The sequence below is a fragment of the Falco naumanni genome, chromosome 3 (genome assembly GCF_017639655.2).
Source record: "Falco naumanni isolate bFalNau1 chromosome 3, bFalNau1.pat, whole genome shotgun sequence".
Lineage (NCBI taxonomy): Eukaryota > Metazoa > Chordata > Aves > Falconiformes > Falconidae > Falco > Falco naumanni.
Genome location: NC_054056.1, coordinates 59061250 through 59082697, shown reverse-complemented (window position 1 = coordinate 59082697; position 21448 = coordinate 59061250). Strand labels below are relative to the sequence as shown.

Genomic DNA, 21448 nt, shown 5'->3' with positions numbered 1-21448 from the left:
AGTTACTTCTAGAAACATTTCTGTATGGCTGCTTTTCATAGGTTGGTCCATCTGAACCTTCTGAAAAGCTGGTAGAAGGTGAAATTTCAAGTGATCATCTTGACAATAACCTTTCAAGTTTTTTGGAAAATGAGAAACTCTTGTCTCTTGCAAGCTCAGCAGAAGATTCTACTGGTAAGTGTGTTTATAACTCTGGGTGATTGAGTCTAGAATTCTGACTCAATGTTATTGCGTACTTGAGAAGAAAGGTATTGACAGGTCTGTAGTTGTTCAAAAACTACTATTAGGAATATTAAAGAAAACTATGTTCCTTTGGGAAACTGGCTGTTATAACATTTTAGTAGGAGTAGTTGGCTATGGAATTTGTCAGAGAAGATCTGAATTAGAAGTTCAATCTCAGAAGTTAAAGAACAGTCTTCAGTTACTGTGAATCAAAAATGCAGGTAGAAATGTGATCATTCATTTAATGAAATGGTAACCCTAGCTGCAATTTCAGTTTAGATCAATAGAGATAAGTTTCTATGATGAACACGTACGTGCAGTTAGAATTAACTTTTACTTGAGTTTTGGTTCAACTCTCTTTAGATGCCACACATGCAGGATGATACCCAAGTTGGAAGTCTAGCTTACTCACAGGGATAAAAGTGAGACCTTGAGTTCTGTGCAACTAAACAAAACTTCTGAAATTTCTGTGCCCTTGCAGTGGCTGCTGCTGAAGGACAAACATGCTCTTCTTTATTGATGCAGTTGACTTTGCACATAATGTGAAGGTTGACAGGGTATGTAGTCAGATGCAGCAAGCATGAGGGACACAGTGTGATAAATAGGTTTACTGCTCTCTTGAGATCAAGCAGTCCTGCATTCAAGTAGGGTTACTCAGTTCATCCCATGACATCTACAGATGTCATGACTGCCTTTGAAGTCATCTTGTTCATTCTTGTTGTCACTTCACTTCTTCACTTCACAACTTCACTTGTGCATTAAGCATATAAAAATGAAGTTAATAGTTTGCTGAATAAAAATACTGGGTTTTTTTTTTCACCTGAGGGGACAGAATTACTTTTAACTGCCCTCCTAAGGAGCTGGTAGTCGTTGGCTGGAAGTATTTGCCTATTCAAGGTTCCAGTACTGGTGGAGCTAACTGATCTTTTTATCTTTCCTGGTCAGTGTGCAATGTACTAATTTTTGTAACGCAATTCTGTATTCAGGGTAAATTTTGCAGCTGATTATTTCTAAAAATAAGGAGGAATTCTCTACTGTCTAAAGTAAAATACATGAATCAACTTTCTCATTACTTGGAAGGTAGCAGGTTATTATTTCATGAAGAAGAAATCAAGACATAGGTAATACGATTAAAACAACTGTTTGTGGTGTTAATTTCAGTTTGAATTGTAGGTATTTGTCTACCATTCAGGTAACCAAATAATCCTCCTATAATTTTTGAAGCATTCTATAGACATTTGTTCTGAGGATAGGTATTAGTCCTCTTTCAAAGACTGAAGAAACTTAGCCTGCTGCAATCCCTTCACCTTCTCCAGTGTTATATATGGAAACAGCACCATGATTCAGATTTTTCATTTATCGACTCTCAAATGTAACAGATGCTGATTGCTTCACTGTAATATCAAAGTGGCTGAGCATCCATACCTTCCAATTCAACTAAATCTCATTTTGTTGAAAGAATGTGCTTCTGTAAATCAGGTTCTGTACAGGGCACTGGCGAAATGGAACGCAAAAGTAATGATGACTTACCTGTGTGTGTATAGATGTACTTTCTTCCTGTACATTCTTGGCATTGTACAGACCTCTTTGGCAGAAGGAAATAAGAAGAATATTCTTCAGAATTATCTTTTTGAGGTGAAGAATTGAAATATACTCCAAAGCCAAAAATTGGTGGAGAATTCTTAAACAATCACCAGCAACCTGAAAATGAACATTTTCTTAATTACGTGGGGAAAAAAAATATGTAGTTTTGAACTTATAAATGCTGAGTTTATAAAGTTTGAGTAAACTGGGTTTTTTTGTATGGGAAAACGCAAACAAGGTACTGTTTCCTAGAAATGAAAGAGTGAAAAGTAAACATGTCAAACTTCTTGGAATATATTTTACAATGGTTTTAAGAGTGTTTTTAACAATGCCCTAAATACTTGACTGGTGTTTGAGCCTTAAAAATAAACAAACATAAGCCCTGGAAACTCTCCTCTCGCCCAGTCTCCACAAATGAAAAAAACTGCCCCAAACGAAGAAAAGTTGTCTCTTGGAACATGTCTCACTTGCCAAATAGGAATAATACTGTTCTTAGTAATAAAACTTAACCTGTTTCGCCGTTGAAAGATAGAACTATGCTTCAGCCATGTTCTGTGAAGTTTGAGAAATGTTACACGTATACATACTCATAAATGAAAAGTGAAATATGATTTGCTAGTTGGAATGTTGTCGATTATAGATCATGTGAAGGAACATGAATCACTTGATAACCTGGGAGTTAAAATGCTAGTTTATGGTAGTCTTGTTTTACTGTGTATCACTAGTCACAGAGTAAGACAATTATATATTTCTGTGACCCACTTATTTAAAGGGAAAACCAGGATAATTATGCTCTGTGTGTGTGTGTTGTGATACTCAATGTATTAAAAATTATGGACTTAGTTTGATAGTGTCAGGTGATATAAAATGTCCATGAAAGGTGGTGAATAGGATACTTTCTTCTCTTTCAATAGATGATGATATTGATGATGAAGAGTTCTTTGATAACCAACTAGAAGCCTATTTTGAACAGCTGATACAACCAGAAATGACAAGAGGAGACACTGACATACAGAAGCTCTCAGAATGCAGTACAGCGCTGAAGCTTTCTCAAAATGGCTTACTTCAAGTAGGTTTAAAGTTAAGTTCAAAGCTCAGCATGCCCAATGGCCCTTAAACACGTTAGCATTATTGGGGATTGTCTGCCATGGTGAGCTAGGTTTTATTTCTGGCAAACCCAAATACTGTCCAACAGGTAGCCTGTAGAGCAAAGGATTCATTTTAAGTTTAAAGATGGCAAATACAGCTCTAAACTAGAAACAAAGTTGTTTGATCTTTTGACTTTTTCTGTTCCCTCAGCAAGGCTTTCCCTGGGAAAGAAAAAATGAAAGAAGCTAGGTAGCTATTTTTGTATTTCTTTTCCTTTTCCTTGTAGTGCAGAGCTAGCAGCTGATTCATCTGCTTGTTACAGAAGGTCTTGGTGTTTATGAGATAAAGTGGAATTATGTAAGTGGCTGGCTGTCCCAAGAGTCAGGAAGGTTCGCAGCAAAGCTGAAGGAAGTTACCTATTATGGTGTCTCCTTTAAGCTTCCATTCAGGTTTTCCACCTCTGTCTAACCCTGCTCCTCACACTTAGTCCTGTGCAGTCTTCTCCTTTCTTCTGAGAAGTAGCTGTGGTAGAGAACCTTGTGGAGTCAATTCTGTTATTCAATCTTGCAAAGAGGAAAAAAAAAAAACACCCCAAATCTGCCACCCCACCCCAAACTTCTAAGACTGGATTTCTGCCCTTTCTCTGGGGTGATGGAGATTTGTCCTCAGAGAAATCCTGTAATTAATATAGCATCAGTAGTACTTCCTGAAGATGGACTTTCTCTGCTGGACTACTTACTACTGTATTTCTTAGTCCATATTAGAAAAGTAAATTGCTTTGAGAGTTTTGGATTGTTGATGTTTATCTGAACTTATTGTACCTCTGAGGCATTCTTTTGAATGCTTTAAGGTGTGAATGTTTCTTACACACCTTGCTTCCCATCTCAGATTCATAATGGTAGCTTTTAGTGTCAGAGATGGTAAAATAGATGTAGATAAGCATTTGGGATCCTCTCAAGTCTACTAAGGGAAATTATATCAGTAACGAAGCAGAAGCATCTACTGATAACATTGTCTTGTGATGGCATGATACTGATTTTGATTAACAGCTTCTGAACTTAAAGACTTTTTGATGAAAGGTAAGTGCCGATAAAACAGCTAATGCCTATAAAATACTTGCTTTACCCTGTCACCTCCATCCCCAGCAAGCTGGTCAGCTAAACTGAAACTAAGGTTGTCTTTTGATCTCACTTATAATTTGCTTGTAATAAATATCCAGGAGATGGGCCTATTGTCTGTGTAGGAATTGCTTAATTTTAATCTGATGGTTCTGTGACAAAACTACTTTCAGTAGTTTAACTTGTTCCTATTCTTAATTGGAGTTCCAGTTTTAATTGTAACTGGTTCTAGTTTTGTTTTTTGTTTCTATAACTACTAAGTTAACATGCTGGCGCTTCTTTTCTATGACACAACTAGTTTATAAAATCTTTTTAATCACTGGTTTATTATATTGGATAGCAACGTCCAAGCCTTGAAGCGTATAGCATCAGAGACTCGGTTTTCCAGGAAAGTAAATAAATCTAGGTAATGGGTCTGCGTGAAAGATTAGCATAGAGTGGCAACTAGCTGGCTTGTGGTTTGCCTTTGAGCAGCAGTTAGCTTCATTGCAAACAGATTGCTGGGGATTTAAGTGCCTTTTCATTTTCCTGGCTTTGCAACAATGCATGCAATCCTGGCAGTTGCACACTTGACCAGAATGGGAAAGTGTGATTGATTTAAACAATTAAATGAACTGTAGCTTCTGAAATTTCAGAAAATTCCCAACTGACATCAGGATTTCCAAGCTGTGGAAAGTTATATGTTAGCCCTATAAAGTAGTCTGCATAGGCTGCTAGTTGCTGATCTATGGCTGTATGTGAAAAGGGGGATGGGTGGAGGTTTGAAGAGTGAGAATAGCACAGTTCTGCTGTCTGACCTCAGGTCTCTTCTATTTGTGTAAGATGTTCCTGCTTCTTTGCTATTGTAGATAGGCAGTAGGTTAGGTACAACAGGTTCTGAGTTAGATTTGGAGTCCTCATCCAGCAGTGGGTCAACCAGAATGGGAAGAGGAGTAGCATGGTGCCTTTGTTAAAGGGAATGAAAGGATGTAGAAGGAGTAAGAAGAGATCGTCCATATTCTTGCTGTGTATGCCTTTGGAGGCAGATGTGTGGATTGGTGTAGCCAGAAACCATTATCCTTGGTGGTGGTGCTAGCAGCTGAAGATGCCTCTGGCAGTGGCACATAAGCAAACAAAGTATGGCAATTTCTTTACTAGTGAATTTTTTAACATTGTAAAAACAACTGTAGTGTTGGTTTTTTTTTCCTTTGGTGTAGTTGTTCTAGTGTAACTTGAATCTTCCCCCCCCCCCCCCCCCCCCCCCCCCCCCCAAAGGAGAACTTCCAGGTTCCTGCCACTTACCAGGCTGTGACAGGAGTAGATTCTGGAAATGCTAGTGATGAAGATTCACAAAATCAAGGAATAACTGGATATCCTGTGCAAAGAGAAACGCTGCCCAGAGCAGTACAGCAAGTGGTATGAAATTGTCATTTAAATTTCTGTTTATCATGTAAAGTAAGACTGTAGTAGAAGATGGCAGTTTTTTTGAAAACTTGCTAGAGGTTGAACTAACAACCCAACCATCCTTTACAAAAAATTAACACCATCACTTTGTTTTTAGATGTGTTTTCCAAATTTTTCGAAATAGTTAACTTGGACTATTTTGTACTAGAACTGTTACCACAAAAGGTTAACAACTGCACTTCTGACACTTCTCAAATGATTATTGTTTGCTAAGAATTCCATGACTACTGGAGATGGGCTACATTCCTGTGCTGCTGCTGAGGTTTGCTCAGATTCACTGTGTCTTCAGTGCATGGACAGCAATAAAGCTGATGTCTTGGATGTCCTTCCAAAGCAAGAAATACTGTCCTCCGAGTGTCAGGCTGCTTCTGAGGCAGAAGTACTACATGCAGCAAGAGGACTTTTGGGGCACTACACCACTCCTAAAGTTCTTGGTGCAAATGCACCTCAGACAGATGCAACTGAATGTGAAGCTGGTCTTCCCGATACCTACCTGTCGCCATCTGTAGACAGCTGTGAGAACACAAGTTCAGCTACAACAGACAAAGGTAGGTTGATTTGAATATAACCCATCTATGCAATTATGACAAGCTATGCATTTTTCTTTAGTTGTGCAAGTTGGTGATAAAAAACAATGTATAATGAATAAATTTTGACTTGCTTTTGTTTTAAAAATACTGACACTGTTTTATATTGCACTTAACTGTTGTTTATCTGATGATGAAACCAGTTTAAGCTTGCAATTGCAGCAACTTGAGCTATGTTTTTTTTAACTTGTTGCTGACTTCTGGCAAGTGAATCTTAATCTATTCTTAATCTAGACTTAAGCGACTTTGCCATACTCCTTTTTATTTTATTCAGCAGTGTCACATTTGATATATCTTTCAGGTGACTTACCCCACAGCATTGTCTATCAAAATGAAGAGGGCAAATGGGTGACTGATCTTGCATATTATACTTCGTTTGATGAAGAACAAGATCTAGATCTGTCTGAAGATGATAAAATAAATGAAGAATTCATTACTGGATGTATGTAATCTTTTTCCTTTAGTTAGCTGTTGTTATTTGTAATAGTGTTAAGTAAACTTTCTTCTTTTTTTTTTTTTCCCACTTCAGCAAATCAGTATTTGGTGTTGCTAAGCCTCCAGGTTTTATATACTACAAATCATTTGAAAGCTGACGTTGATAGTAGCCTATAATGATATGATCATTAGTTATAGTTGATAATTTCTTTCCACGTTTCCTACTCTTCCCATGAAGAGTCTTTTGTTTCAAAAAGCATTCTAACATGTGTCACTGGTACCTATTGCATGAGCAAAAGTAACTCCTGTAGCTGTCACTTCCACAGTTTTTCTTTTGGACTAATCAATTCCTTGGCAGCAAAATGTCATCTGTTCTAGTAGACAGATTCAAGCAATGTGTGCTGCAGCATTTCTCCTAGTCTCTAAAGTTGACATATGGGTGGGCTAATGTATTTTAAAGATGTCCGTGGTCCACTCAAGGTGGTTCTTTCAAAAATAATGCTGTATATGTTGCTGCCTAGAGTTGTTTATTTTGAATGAGTAATCAAACAGGGTTGGTGGGTTGAAATAGTTTTTCAACACTAGGGGTTTTCTGCTGGAACAAACAAATACAATTCAGTTTGGTAGAAACTTCCTTATCTACTATGTCAGTAAAGCAGATCTTCTCCATTATTTTTCGAAGGCCAGCATATTTCAGACACTTCCTGCATCTCAGACTCAGGTTGTTGAGTGATTAGAAGAGCATATTAGAAGATACAGATACTTGACTGTTGTAAAATTTTCCATGGCTTTTTAGCTTTTTCCCACCTGATGGGTTTTTAAAGCGATTTTGCTTTCAAGCAGATTGGCTTACCTCTTCACACAGTAGAAGACGTGCTTATGGATTTAGTATAGTTAACATTTTTCTGGCTGCTACGTTGCCTGTCTGTCTGCATTGCTCAAGCATGGTGCTTGACAGCTGAGAAATTTTATTTGTAGGGACAGAAAGGAAATGTTACATCTGATGCTTCTGAGTCTCATTTATGACATGTCTATCTCTGTCAGCAAACTGTGTGCACAGTGTATTCTTTTATAGAATAATGCAGGATTGCTCACTTGACAGAGTTTGTTGCTTCAGTAAGTCTTCAGAGAGCCGTATGGCTTATGGAGAGGATTAAGTAAAAACTGATACTTCAAGTGCAACTGTATATAATGTGTCATTGATAGTGCTAGGTTGCCTTTAGCAAGTGTTGCTGGATTGCTCAATGAAGATGTATTCTAACTTTGTTTCTTTCCTCAGAGTATGTATTGTGACTTCCCATAGGTAATTTTATGGACAACAACTGTTTTCACTGTATGAGTTTGTGTCCATTCTTAACTTATTCCTCCATTTGCTCTTTGTCCTATATGACGAGGGATTCTGTATACACAAAGCTACATATTTTATAAGTTTTGATGGGGTTAATAATACATTAACATTGAAATAAGGTGGTAGAGCAGTATTTCTTGATCAGTAGTTTCTCACATCATTTTGGTGAAGAGATTTTAAGTGTTCATTGTTCTGTAAATGGTAACTGCGTAAATAATAAAAGCATTTGAATTTAAAAGTATTGATTTATTTGGCCTGTTAATTTGCACAGGTATTTAATGAACTGGTACAAACCAATTTGTTGCTTTTGCTCCAGTTCACAGGTACCACTTTCATGAAATTTTCAAAACCAGATGTAATGAAAGTTTTGTTTGGAAGTAGCCATATGATGCTCAATTCTAGCTAGGTATGGGTAGCATAACCTATGAAAAATCATAGTTTGGTTTGGGGTTAAGGCTGTAAGCGACTTCATTCATCACTTGGTTAGCTACATGCTGATATTACTTTGGCTCCTGAAGGTCCAGGAAGTACTGTTTTTAAAATGAATTTTGTATCAACTTTTTATTTACCATAATGGGCTGGAATAACTCCTAGTGTGTCCCAAAGTCTGAGATGTAGAATTAAATATTCCAATATCTGTCCCTCAAAATTTAGTGATAGAAAATAGTAATGACAGCACTTAATAACTTAAACCTTATTTTAATAAACATTCTTTTTGGTTTTAAGCTGAAGCAGCAGCTATGATTGCGCAAGACCAGGAAGAATTTGAGAAAGCTCACAGACTTGTGCAGGTAACTAATTATCTCAATGTAAACAGAATAGTTTAATTTATTTGCAAGTTACAACTTCTGAAATCTCATTCTCTGCAGGCAGAAAAAGCAGATATTCTAAATGCATCTGAAATAGCAGATACTTCGTGGAAATCTGCCAGTAGCTGCATTTTGCTGAGAACATCTGATCTTGATAAAGATGCCAGTTATTTACGTTTGTCTTTGGGGGAGTTCTTTGGTCAGAGATCAGAAGCTCTTGGTTGTCTTGGTGGAGGCAGTGATGTGAAACGGGTATGTATCTTAATGTTAATGTTAGCACACAAGGAAAAGACAAGAACAACAGCCAGCACTACTTCTGTTCTTCTAATATTGTAACTAATTCTTCCTGAGAACTACTTTTCTGAGTTTACTTGCAAAGGAAATTCTCTGTGTGACAGATCTGGTTGGGCTTTTGTTTCACACCTGGAATTTCTGATGTGAAGGGCTCGCTGGTGTTAATGATGAATCTTGATCTTGGTCTTTTGGTCGGGAACTAATTATGTGTAGGATTAGAGAGAGAAAAGTACAGCATATACAGGGTGCACGTTAGAGGTCTGAGCAAGTGATCCACGTAATGGAAATGAAATGCTGCTCAGACAGGGGTATTTGAACAGTGAGTGGGTATCTTTGAATGGCTGATGTGCTGTCTAGGAAAATGCCCAACTTGAGTAAAAATGTAGTCGTCTAGACTCTTAACTTACCAACATACTTCTGTATGTTTTTTGCATCTGTCTGATACTTGTCTCTTTTCTTATCTGCTGTTGGTAGATGGTATCTCATCTGTAATTGCAGACAAAAGAGAAATGTGGGGAAGTGTGTGCAGTGGGAGGAAGAAGTCGGATATGTTTGTGTATTTCAGTTGTGTCCTGGTGAATTGGTAGAGTTGGCAGGTTCTGTCCTGCTGCGTTCAGAGGCTGAGCGGTAGAGCATGCCTCCAGGCAGAGGTGATGAAAGCATATGTACTTCCTTTTGTCTAGCATATAAGTAAGTTGTTAGTTTATTTTATGTTTACATTGGAAGTGTATGTATTTGGATTAGGCATTTGCAGTGGTAGGAGACATATGTTATTTTTCAGTGGTATGAGAGCCAAACAACAACTGGGGAGGCTCTGTGGCTGAAACTGCTTTGCAAGCCCACTGAACTATTTATTAATGATTAAATTTACTTATGCTGATTCTGGGCTATTTTTTTTTTTAGCCATCTTTTGGTTACTATATTACATCTCCGAAGAAAAGGCAACCTGTTGCTTTGCTGAGGCAGTCTGATTCATCAGGAGGTGACACCGTCCAAGAAATTTCACAATTGTCTGAAGTGTTTCGAGGTAATTCTAGAACAGAAGGGTCAGCCCTAGACAGTGGTTATAATGGTAGTTAAGAATTACTTGTGTATAGCTATTAAAGACAAATAAGAGTAATCTGTGATAGGAATACGCTAGTTCTCATTCACCAAGTATTGTTTTTTGCCGTGAGCACCTCCCCCACCCTGCTTTCCCCTAGAAAAACACAGATCACTTACAAGAGAGAACATTCCAATACCAAGTACTACCCTAAATTGTCTTGCATATTTCAGCATTTCCAGATAATGGCTGATTACCAGAACGTCTTGTAATAATTTAAGTCTATTCAGAGTTTTCATGTTGAAAAAGCTCTGTAAATGTGTTGCCAAAAAACCAACAACCCCCCCTGAAAATTGGTCTGTTTGCTTGTATAGGTATAGAGGATATAGAGAAAGAAGGAAAACAATTTGGGTTGTAGCTGAGCTGAGAGTGTGTGTGTAAAACATCGTCTACAATTTTTCCTGCCATCTTAAAAAAAAAAAAAAAAAGTACACTCCATGGTATCTGCTTAACTTGAAGTAATAATTTAGGAGATTCCTCCAAAAATTTATATGTAAACATCACAGCATGCATTTTGGTGCATATCTATGCCTATCAACTTAATTAGGTATGTTTAGGAAAGGATGAGTTCATTTTAAATCATCTCCACTGCTCCTCATAGAACTGTGGCAACGCCAGTCTTTGGGAACTTGCTTGTACACTCAGTGCAGTGACTTACACTTTTTTGCATTGGTGAAAAATACCATCAGGCTTTTGTGGAACCCGCTTCACTGGAGCAGCTTTACAGCTGTAATTTTCCTCAAATATTTTTATATTGCAAATATTTTTAAGGGATCTCTAATGATTATTATTTCTTTAAATCTAGTGTTACTGTGCTTAAGTTCACTATACAGTAGTCTGGATTTTTGTCAAAAATTACCAACAGTTCATTGAGTTTATCTCTGTCAAGTTAAATTATAGTTGTAATTGTTGCTTTGAATAATAGAAAAATATACCAATATAATCTGCAGCTCTTTTGATAAGAGGGTTGTTGTAAATGCTAGAGAAAGTAGGTATCTGGATCACTTGGTGGCTGAGATACTAATAGTTACCTGCCATTTGATTTTCAGTAGTACTGGCGATTAATAATCTTTATCAGCAATAGCAGAATGCAATCCCTGCTTACGGAGCAGCAGATGGAGAGGAAGCTGAGAAGTCAGCAACCTGAGAAGGGTGTTACTTGAAATACAAAGATGACCGAACCCCAAATATCTACTATAACAACAGAAGTAAAGAAAAGCAACCAACCAACCAACAACCCAAACAGGAAAAAAATCTACATCCCCCGACTCCCACCTCCCAAAAAAAAAGAAAACCAAACCAAAAGTTTTTGTTGGTTACTTACTTGTTTTCTCACTGATTATAGCATCTTTAAAAGTTGGTTTTAGTGTTCTAGGGAGGCCAGATGTTTTCCTTCAAGGAGGAACTAATTTGTTGAAACAGTAGCTTCTAGATCTCATGTGAACCATACCTCTTAGTTTGGGTTTGGTCTTGTAATCAAGGAGATCGTTTGTGGTTTTGATGGTTTCAGAAACATACCTGTCCATCCTAAACATAATCCTTCAAAATCACAAGTTCGATGCTCTCTACCTCAGTCAAACCCTGTCTCTAGTATAAGAAAATGGGCTATACTCAAATTTAGCTGTTCCAGTTTTCTACTGGAGTTTGGTTTAAGTTCATGTTATCTTGCAAACACCATTTTATGAAAAAGTTTGCTTATCTTATGCTAATATGATAAGCTACCTGAAAATAAAATTTGTACGGTGTGAGCATGGTGTTCATAATGCCATCTTATTTTGTGACTTGATTGCAAACTTAGCAGTACTTTACAGGAAACAATTGATGCTTACAGTGTTTGGATTTATGCCTTTATGACAGCTTTTTTCTATAGAGCATTAAGGGAGCATGTGTATCCCAAGAATGCAGGTGTTTAGACAACTCACTCACTTAAATTAATTCCTTGTGTTTGTCTTTGTTCTTAGATGACTTAGAAGCACAAATGAAAGAAAACGTAAATTCTACCAGCTGTGAAGGTGCATGGCATAGGATGGATACTGCAGCTGGAATACATAAAAGCATTAATACAGAAGCTGCTGCCAAAAGTAAACCAAAGGTATTTCTCTTGTCTTTTTCTATTAAGTGCAACTATGAACTTGAACAAAATGCAAGTAACTTGGACTATTATTGTTTCTTTGAATATGGTGAAATTTGGACTTCTATGTCAGCTCACTGGTTTTTTTATTGAACATTTGAATCCTAGCAGGTGCCACTGTTTGTTAGGGTAGTTTCATTAGAATGCTGTGATCCAGCAGTGAGTCAGGTCTTACTATCAGCATCTCATTTCTCTTTTTCTTCCTGCTTCGTGTTTGGAGTTGCTTGGTCTGTCAGCCCACAGTTTTTCAGCTTTTCAGAGATTCCTGGGCTATTGATGTTCTGTGATCAAGTTTCTGAATTTCAGCTGTGGCTTTCACTTCTGGTTTGGTGTTTGGTTTTTTTGTTTTTTGGTTTTTTTTTTTAAGTGACTTGTCTTTAGCATGGGAATGAAGTCTTTTACTTGATAAAATTTAAAAATATCGACATGGTGTAAGTCTGAAAAAGTGTGTGTTCAGTTTGGTAATCCTGGACACCTGCATTCTCTGTCTTGGCACATCATGTTCTTTTTCTGATCAGGCAGAATATACACAGACCCATTCAGTTACAGAAACAGCCCTTCTGTGCAGTCACTGCATGGTGTCAGTCACTAGCAAGATTGACTTGGTTTAGCTGATCAAATTATGTAAGCTGGAGACTTAAATGCAGAAGGACTGGTTGGATTGCTCATCTGACTATGTACTGCCGTAATTGCTTTTCTTTCTGATTTATCCTTATCCTTATTCTAGATACAAAATGCATGACTTTGGGTTTCGATGATGTATATCCAGATTCTAATCTACCCTACCCTTAATTTGTACAAGTTCAGGTCACCCTTAGTCTGATAAGGATGCTAAAATGTTCTCCAATAGAGACAAATCACAGAATGGTTGAGGTCAAAAGGCACTCCTGGTGATCATCTAGTCCATCCCTTCTTGCTCAAAGCCAGGTCAAACAGAGGAGGCTGATCAAGGTCTGGTCATGTTTTGAATATCTCCAAGGATGGAGATTCTGTAGTTTCTCTGGGCAACCTGTTCCAGCGTTTGATCGTGTTGATGTTAAAAACCTTTCCCTTATGTTTAAATAAGAATTTTCTGAATTTAAAACTGTGCCCTTTCTTCTTACTGGATACCTCAGAGAAGAGTTTGGGTGCATCTTCTTTACTGCTCACCTTCCTGCTCCTCTCCCCATCAGGTATTTATACACCTTAATAAGGATTCCTCCTAAGCCTTGTTGTCTTGAAGATAAATAATTCCAGCTCTCTCCTCAGATGACAGATGCTCCAAGCTTTTACTCAGCTTTGTGGCCCTTCACTAGACTCTCTCCAGTATGTCCATGTCTCTCTTCTATTGGGGAGTCCATAACTGGTCACAGCACTCCAGGTGTGGTTGCACCAGTGCTGAGTAGAGGGGAAGGACCACCTCCCACAGCCTGTTGGCAACTCTTTCTTACTGCAGCCCAGGATGCTGTTGGCTGCCTTTGCCACAAGGACACATTGCTAGTTAGTTGTCAACTTCATGTCTACCAGGACCTCCCAAGTCCGTTTCTGCTAAACTACTTTCTGTCTTCTTGGTCCCCAGCTTGTATGGATGTGTGGGGTTATTCCTCCCCAGGTGCTGATCTTCGCTTTTCCCTTTGAACTTCATGAGATTCTTCTCAGCCCATTTTTCGGGCCTGTTGAGGTCTCAGAAAGACAGCCTGCCTTTCTGATGTATCAACCGCACCTCTTGGTTTTGTATGATAATTGAACTGTCTGAGGGATGCACTCTGCCCCATCATCCATATCATTAAGGAAGATGTTGAAATGGTGCTGGCATCTTTCTTGATCCCTGGGGTTCTCCACTAATGAGCAGGTGACTTCCTGCTGGACTTCGTGCTGCTGATCACAATCCTTTGAGCCAGTTTTCAGTCCAGTAATGGTCTACTTAAATACTCCATACTTCATCAGTCTTTTTACGAGGAGTTGTGAAGACATGCCTGTGTATCTACAGGAGGACAGACGGGGTTTTTTTCTTCCTGACTGTATGTATATCTGAGGGAGGTGGGAAGAGATTGTGGTCTGGACATGACTGTCTACTTATTCCATGCCTTTTGCTAAGAATAGCCATTGTGAAAACTGAAGAAATCAGACTTGAGTGGTAGAGAAAACTGTAGAAATATCCTTGTCTTCCCCCTGTAGAGAGGCAGATGATTTAAAGTTAATTGGGAAGATACTGTGTATTCAGTCATGGTAGTTTCTTCTCTGTTATTTGTTCTCAAAGGGATTTCACTCCCAGTTCTTCCAACTGAATTAAAACATTTTAGGATTCTGGAAGCTTTACAGGAACTAAGGCTTCCAAGAAGGCAATCTTTATTTAATGTTTAAAAAATCCCAAACAACTAACTCCATGGAGTAGACTTAAAAAATCAGTACAATGAGAATTATGCCTGCTGCAGTGTTTCTTCTTGACAGGCAACTAAAAATGTGGCAATTAGAAATGTTAATATATTATCATATACCAAAAAGCAAAATTATACAAAGCACTAAACAAAAATGTATTGCTTTGGTCCTTAACTCATTTTGGTTTGTTGTAGGACGGAATTCATAAAGACAAGTTTGAAGATGGCTTATCTACTAATTTTGACTCTGTCCTGAGTATTAGCACGATTGCATCTGCTATTGCTAATGCTTCCTCCAGTGCTGATCCTTCCCAGCTAGCTGCTATGATGATGGCACTCTCTAATAAAAGTGAAAGAACATGTTTCCTTCCTGGAATTGTTAAAGAGACAGAAGTCTCTGCTAATCAGGTATTATCCAGCAATGTGGAAAATAGTGTATTTGATATGGAAAAATACCTCAAAAAAACAGATGAGCTTGGACATGAAAGTGAATATGAGAGTATTGTGAAACATGAAGCATCTGTCCAGAACCTTATATCTGATACCTTTGTACTGGATAAAGATAAAAATACGGATACTCTTGCAGAAGACTTGATAAATAATCATAGCAATCAGCAAGAAATAGAGGAGCGAATTCTGCAATATTTTCATGGAGAAAATGATATTCAGAATTTGTCTAGTCTGTCTGGTGTTCCCAACTATGGAGATGTAACTGCAAATAATGTAAAATACTCAGAAAAGTTATCAAATTTAGTAAGTACTAAACGTTTACCATCAATGAATGCCTATATTAGATCAGATATGCCTGATACCCAAACTTCACCTATTGGAAATGAAGCACAGACGTGTGGAATTCCTTTAGCAGCAAAAATGGAAGCGGCACCAAGAAGTTTGCTTGCTCACCAGGGCAGTGATCTCACTAGTAGATGTTGTATCAGGGAAGACACAGAAACTGTAGATCAAGTAACAAATGCTGTTCTTGAACCATGTAACGATTTGGTGGAGAAAAACACAGGAAATACTCTGTCACTCAACAGCTTAAAACCTGACAAGCAACCTAGTAAATACATCTCTGTAAGTCCTACAAAAGCAAAACCGATGCAGAAATTGAACAATGATGAAAAGAAGCAAAATGCAGAAATAGAGAAGAGAAACAAAGATGCCACTACCGCTTGCAGTGGTAATGTGAAACGTGTAACTTTTGAGAAACTGTCCCTAACTTCCCAGAATAGTACTGGTAAGTAAACCTATATAAATGTAACCAGTTGTTCGACAAGGCTTTTCTGGACAGTAGATTTGTTGCCTGTGCTTAAATAAATACTGTTATTAAATTCTGTTTTATTTACCAGAGCATAAACCCATTGTACCTGAATGTGACCTGCTGCCTCTGGAGGATGAGCAATGTAGCTTCAGACCTTCAACTTCACCGCTGAATCATTCTTCTCCTAGTGAGGCTTCTGGAACAGCATTTTCAGGGTAAATGTCTTGGTGCAGGTTATAAAGAATTATTAATGCTTCGTGGGGATTTTTGAGGGATCAAGGTTTAGTTTGCATGTTGTACTTGATCTCTGTTTATAGAAGATCTTTATTAAGTTGAGACTTCGTTCTTAGACTAAGCTTTCTGTTTGCTTTTATTATATGTGTGGGGAAGCAGTATTAAGCAATTGTGGACTTCTCATTTTCCTCACTGGCCTGATGAGACAGAGACACTGGATAGGAACATTGTTTCTGCTCAGGATTATCCAGTAATGTAAGAATACAAAATATTCAGCCTGTTAGTGAGTTACACCTGATACCTAAAACTTTGTGTTGATAGAGCTATAAAATCCCATATTTATTAGTTGTTGTTCCAGTGTAACTCATCTATTACAAATAAAGCTGGTTGGGGGCTATGCTGTTAATTATATGATAAAGCTTGACATTGTATAGACCAATGAAGATGTGGGGTTTTTTAAAGTTGTAAGTAGTTCAGTCACTTTGATTCTCTGATTCATACCACTGCTTGGTGTGAGAGAGGATGGGTGGAGGTATTTGTATTGCTTTTGTCCACTTCCTATTTTGAAACCACAACTTGTATCTAAGGTTTAAGGCTTTCTTAGCAACTGAAGGGCAGGGTTTTTTTAAATGAGTTCCTGTAACAGTAAGTGTTATATAAATGATAAGATTACAACTAAGTTGATTATGTAGTCTTAAACATATAAATATGGCCAGTAGCCAATGGCTATGTATATCCTCATAAGAAGATGAAGGCAACTGATTTCTTTGCTTTAACTTTTAAGTTCACTGTTGGATATTTAACTATAGTTAGTGTTGTACATGATGTTAGAATTACAGGCTGGCATTTCTCGGAAATAAAAATGTGCAGAAATACGTGAATTTTTGCAAGAATGTTACATTAGACATTAGGATTTCTAATTAAAATTGTCTGTAACTTAGTTGTTTTTATGTAATCTCTTTGACAAAGTGGTGACAGATCCTGTGTTTTCAGCTGTGTGAAATTAGGAGAATCTCAGTAGTGAATAGGAAATACTAGTGTGTGATGTCTGGGATGTTGAATGAGTTGATTTGACATTCTTCTACATAGTTCCATACAATTATATTGATTCAGCTTTTTTCTTTTAGTAAGGTGTTGTATTGTTTCTGTGACCTTAGCATCCGAGTTCAGTTGTGGAACTCCGATACTTTGCTTTATGGATTTATATCCCATGAAAATGAGTTTTATGTACATCAAAGCCAGAACTTGTAAAGGTTAATTGAGAGATGATTTCTCATTTCTATTGACTGTACTAAACAGAATGGCTAAGTAAGTTGATTTTTAGAACAGTGTGGCTACTCTGTAGCATTGATTTTCTTAGGGGCAGCATGAGAAATATGTTCTAATGCTGACATACTCTGAATCTGTTTTTCAGGTCTGAAACTGATTTTACTTGCACACCACGTTATCAGGAATCTTCTTGCAAAGAGAGTGTGCTACCTCAGTCAGTTTACTCAAGTCCTAGCATGAGCAGATTAACATACATCTCTGCATCTGGCAGTGCCCTTAAGAACGTGGCTGTAATATCTAATCCGGAGATATACTGGGTAAGAAAATCTTGAACTGTACATATGTATTTATTCAGTTTCTTTAAATCAACCAAACAAAAGAACACCTCCCTCTCACCCAGAAACCAAACCCTTAAATGGCCATAATAATTCTAAATTACAAAATCTGTAAGGATTGCAGAACAGTTTAGGACATGCTGTGCGTAGGGAGAAGGTATTGTGCTTCTTCACCACTCCTGAGTTTTTTTCAGAAATTTAAATTCTGAAATAGATTGTGTTAAATATACAATCTCAATGAATATAAACACAGTAAAATATTCAAAAACTACTAACTTCTGAAAAAAGTTAGTTGGGATATTTTTCCCCCTCTCATTTTTTCCTCGATTTCTTGTTAAGTCATTCTGTTCTTGGGAGTGCAGTGTAGTATTCCTGCAGTAGTTTGCAGGATCTGTATCTGCTTTCATCATTCCTGAGGCTCCCTTTCTGCTCAGCTTCAGCTGTTAGGGGAATATTCTCCCTGTTGTTTTTTTTTTTTCCTGGAAAAATGTTTATAGGTATGTATTTTAGCTGTAAATTTTCAGAACTGAAGCTGTCATTTTCTACCTCTGATGTTCATTCTGACTGTTTTTACTGCTTTAGCAAAGAGTGCACTCTGAGAGTGAAACTTTTGTTCAGACTTGCAATCTTATGCTGAATAAGATATTTGACATTCTTCTACCTAATCCATGGGTTCCTTGGGATCTGGAATCTTTGTTATGCCTCCCCCCTTCAAAGTGTGTGGAGATGTGGATGGAACTTTAAAAACCAAACAAGCAAAAGCTGAAGAACCTCTCTTGAGTGCATCCATATGTAATGTATAAATCTGAGTGGTTACATTTCTTTTGTAATATCTTTATCAGTTGTGCCTCTCTCTACCACAGGAAATAGAAATGCCATCTACTATGGGGGTTTTTTTGATCAGTTTGCAGAGGATGAGGCTTTTCAGGACTAGTGGCTAGTGAAAGCTTTAGTGAAGCCTTCTCTTCCTCCTATATGAAGACCAAAGCAATGTTCCTTCATGCTGAAAGCATCACGAGGAAGGAAGCCTGTGTTATGGCCTATAGCCCATTTTGTTCTATGCCTAGTTGCTCAAGTTACAGTGGGAATATCTGTTGTTTTTCATCTTGATGTTTCCAGTGGGAATCACAGTCCCATAGGGAGGAACTCAGGGGCAAATTTAAATGGGTATTTGCTTGCAGTCCATACTGACATAGCATCAGCTCTTGTGTCTGTTTCACATTTGAAATGCATGTGGTTCTGGATTCCTGTAATCTCGTGCAAATGGGTGGCTCTTGATGCTTTTTTCTAACTGGATGCATACTAGTTTGCCTCTCTGTCTTGAAGAGTTTGAGTAGTTGGTGTTCCCCAGGATAGTTCAGCAAGGAGATCCTCAAGTACTTTACCAAAACTTTACATTTGTATTACGAGTATGTTTGTAAGTCTGATTTATAATGCTGCGGTGTTAATTTATTCCTTTGGGTTAGTAATCTTTTTATGCTGTGTGTGTGGAGAGAGAGAGAGAGACTGAGAGATCTTAATCTCATTTTTACTTATTAAAAGCCACTTTCATGTCCCTTGCCTGAAGCTTCTTATAGACAACAAGAATGTTTGTATTGGTGTTACTTCAGATAATGTTCAAGAAAGTTATAAAGAATATGGAAAGAAATAATCTATACTGCAATTGAGTGCTGCTGTTTAGGATTGATTCATGTATTTTTAACTGTGAAAATCTACCTGGTATTGGATCCAAACCCAATAAATAAGACAACTCACTGCAGGTCTCTTGTTTTTAGAATAATAGTATCTGTGTACCTGTCAATGACTTTAGGAATTTGTTGGTTTTTTTTTTTTCATAGTACAGTTGCCTTCCCACAGAATGGCTTTATGAAGTTATAGGAAGTCCAACATTTTTGACCTTGTGGAAACTCATGTAGTCAGTGGTAACTTCAGAGAGCAGAATATTCTTCTGGTGTTAATGCCTAGTGTAGTGGGTTGACCCCAGCTGGTAGCTGAGCCCCTCTTCCAATTGCTTGCTCACTGCACCCTGGGTGGGATGGAGGAGAGAATTAGAAGGGCAAAAGGGTGGGGAACTTCTGGGTTGAGATAAAGTTGGTTTACTAAGTGAAGGGGGAGTGAGTGGGTGGATGGGCAGACAGAAAAGTGATGCAAAAGCAATCACTTGCTATCAGCAGACCAATGCCCAGTCAGTCTCCAAGCAACAGCTACTTTGGAAAAATGCCCCCACAGTTTTATTGCTGAGCGTGTTATTTGGTATGGATTCTCTTTGCTCAGCTGGGGTCAGCTGTCCTGACTGTGTGCCCTCCCTACCTCTTGCCCACCCCCAGCTTACTCTGTGGAGTGTCCGGGTAAGAAATGGAGAAGGCCTTGACACTGTGCAAGCACTGTTCAGTGATAGCTAAAACACTGGTGTGTTACCAGCACTGTTTTGGTCACAAATATAAAAATATAGCACCACAGGGGCTGCTATGAAGAAAATGAACTCCAGACCCAGTACACTTTGGTAGAATGTGACTTCAGATAGCAAACAGGTTGAAGTTGCAGGTTTTCTTTTTCAAGGTGAAGAGCCACATATACTGTAACAACAAAGCTTCAAACAGGACTTTACAAACTTTATTATTTATATTGGATAGCAGTACTAGTATTAAGGTCTGTCTTGTTTTATGTATCCTATTTGCTTTTCTAAAACTTGCAATTCTGCATATTATTTTTATTAGGATGAAAATGCTAGTGAACTAAGTACAACAATAATTCGAGCCAGCCCAACTTCTTCGCTAGAACATACAAACAAAAATCCAGGAGACCACGCACGTCAAAGAAATAGAACAGAAGCACTGCTTAGTATTGACCAGAAATCAGAAGAAAATGCACTTGCAGGTCTTCAAAGAAAACTTGATGATGTACTGGATCAAGAACTGTCTAAAGAAGGTTATCCGAAGAATGAAAAGCAGCTTGCATCTATTCCTTCAAATGTAGCAGCAAATCATGAAGAGCTAGACTGTGTTAAATCAGCTGTACCAACTAAATTATGTATCTTTCAGCCACTTTCTTTTAATGTTGATGCACAAGAAGCGTGGCAGGATCAAACAAGCAAAGCACAGAGACAAGGATTACCATCCTGGAATATATTACCGGTGTGTCCTGGATTAAGCACTTGTATGCCGTTCAATCAAAACTCATCTGGTGAACAATATGTCCCTATTTCAAGCCTTAAATCCCATCTCGCTGCCTCTCATAGTCAAGCAATTTCTTCTGTTCCCACATTGCTTACAGGACATTCTCTTGCAACGACTCCATTTGCACAACAGCATCTGGGAAATAAACCATCTACTGGAAATACTGTTTTGTCTCAGTTACATGGCTGCAACTCTGCAGGTTTTGGTCTTCCAGCAGGGCTTCTTTGTTCAGGTATCCCAGTAGGGCATTCTGAGAATCCAGCGATGATAGGAATCCCTTTAGGTTCAAATACTGGTTCTGACTCTTTGAGTGCAGCTTCACTTCATAATCCACACTCTACTTCCTGGAACAAGAATATCCTAAATATAAAATCATGTACTGGACAACCTCTTGGAGCTGGTAGAAATGAGTGGGAGTTACCAAAGTCACCTAGTATTGGTAAGTGTGTTTTTTCAAGCGTATTTAAAATACAGCTATGGACAAGAGTGGCGATAGTCGTGACGCCAATATTACAGTAAATAAAATTAAGATGACTACTAACTGTAACCATGACTATTCTTTATGCAAGCTTTCTTATTTTAAATAAAGGTATTACTAATTTTCCTTATTTAATGAAGTCTCTAAATTCAATGTCTATTCTTACAGTTCCCCTG

General features: G+C 37.9%; 1 protein-coding gene across 1 annotated transcript in view; it reads left to right on the top strand.

Moving 5' to 3' along the window:
- Window positions 1-21448, top strand: part of LOC121084446 (centrosomal protein of 192 kDa-like) — an 87725-nt gene that overhangs the window by 23762 nt on the left and 42515 nt on the right. The window contains exons 16-28 of the mRNA XM_040585874.1: window positions 42-174; window positions 2721-2875; window positions 5268-5408; window positions 5671-6004; window positions 6345-6485; window positions 8553-8617; window positions 8696-8887; window positions 9833-9956; window positions 11993-12123; window positions 14715-15756; window positions 15869-15995; window positions 17429-17600; window positions 20336-21233. Of these exons, the coding sequence (XP_040441808.1) occupies window positions 42-174; window positions 2721-2875; window positions 5268-5408; window positions 5671-6004; window positions 6345-6485; window positions 8553-8617; window positions 8696-8887; window positions 9833-9956; window positions 11993-12123; window positions 14715-15756; window positions 15869-15995; window positions 17429-17600; window positions 20336-21233 (3655 nt within the window). The remainder of the gene's footprint in view (window positions 1-41; window positions 175-2720; window positions 2876-5267; window positions 5409-5670; window positions 6005-6344; window positions 6486-8552; window positions 8618-8695; window positions 8888-9832; window positions 9957-11992; window positions 12124-14714; window positions 15757-15868; window positions 15996-17428; window positions 17601-20335; window positions 21234-21448) is intronic.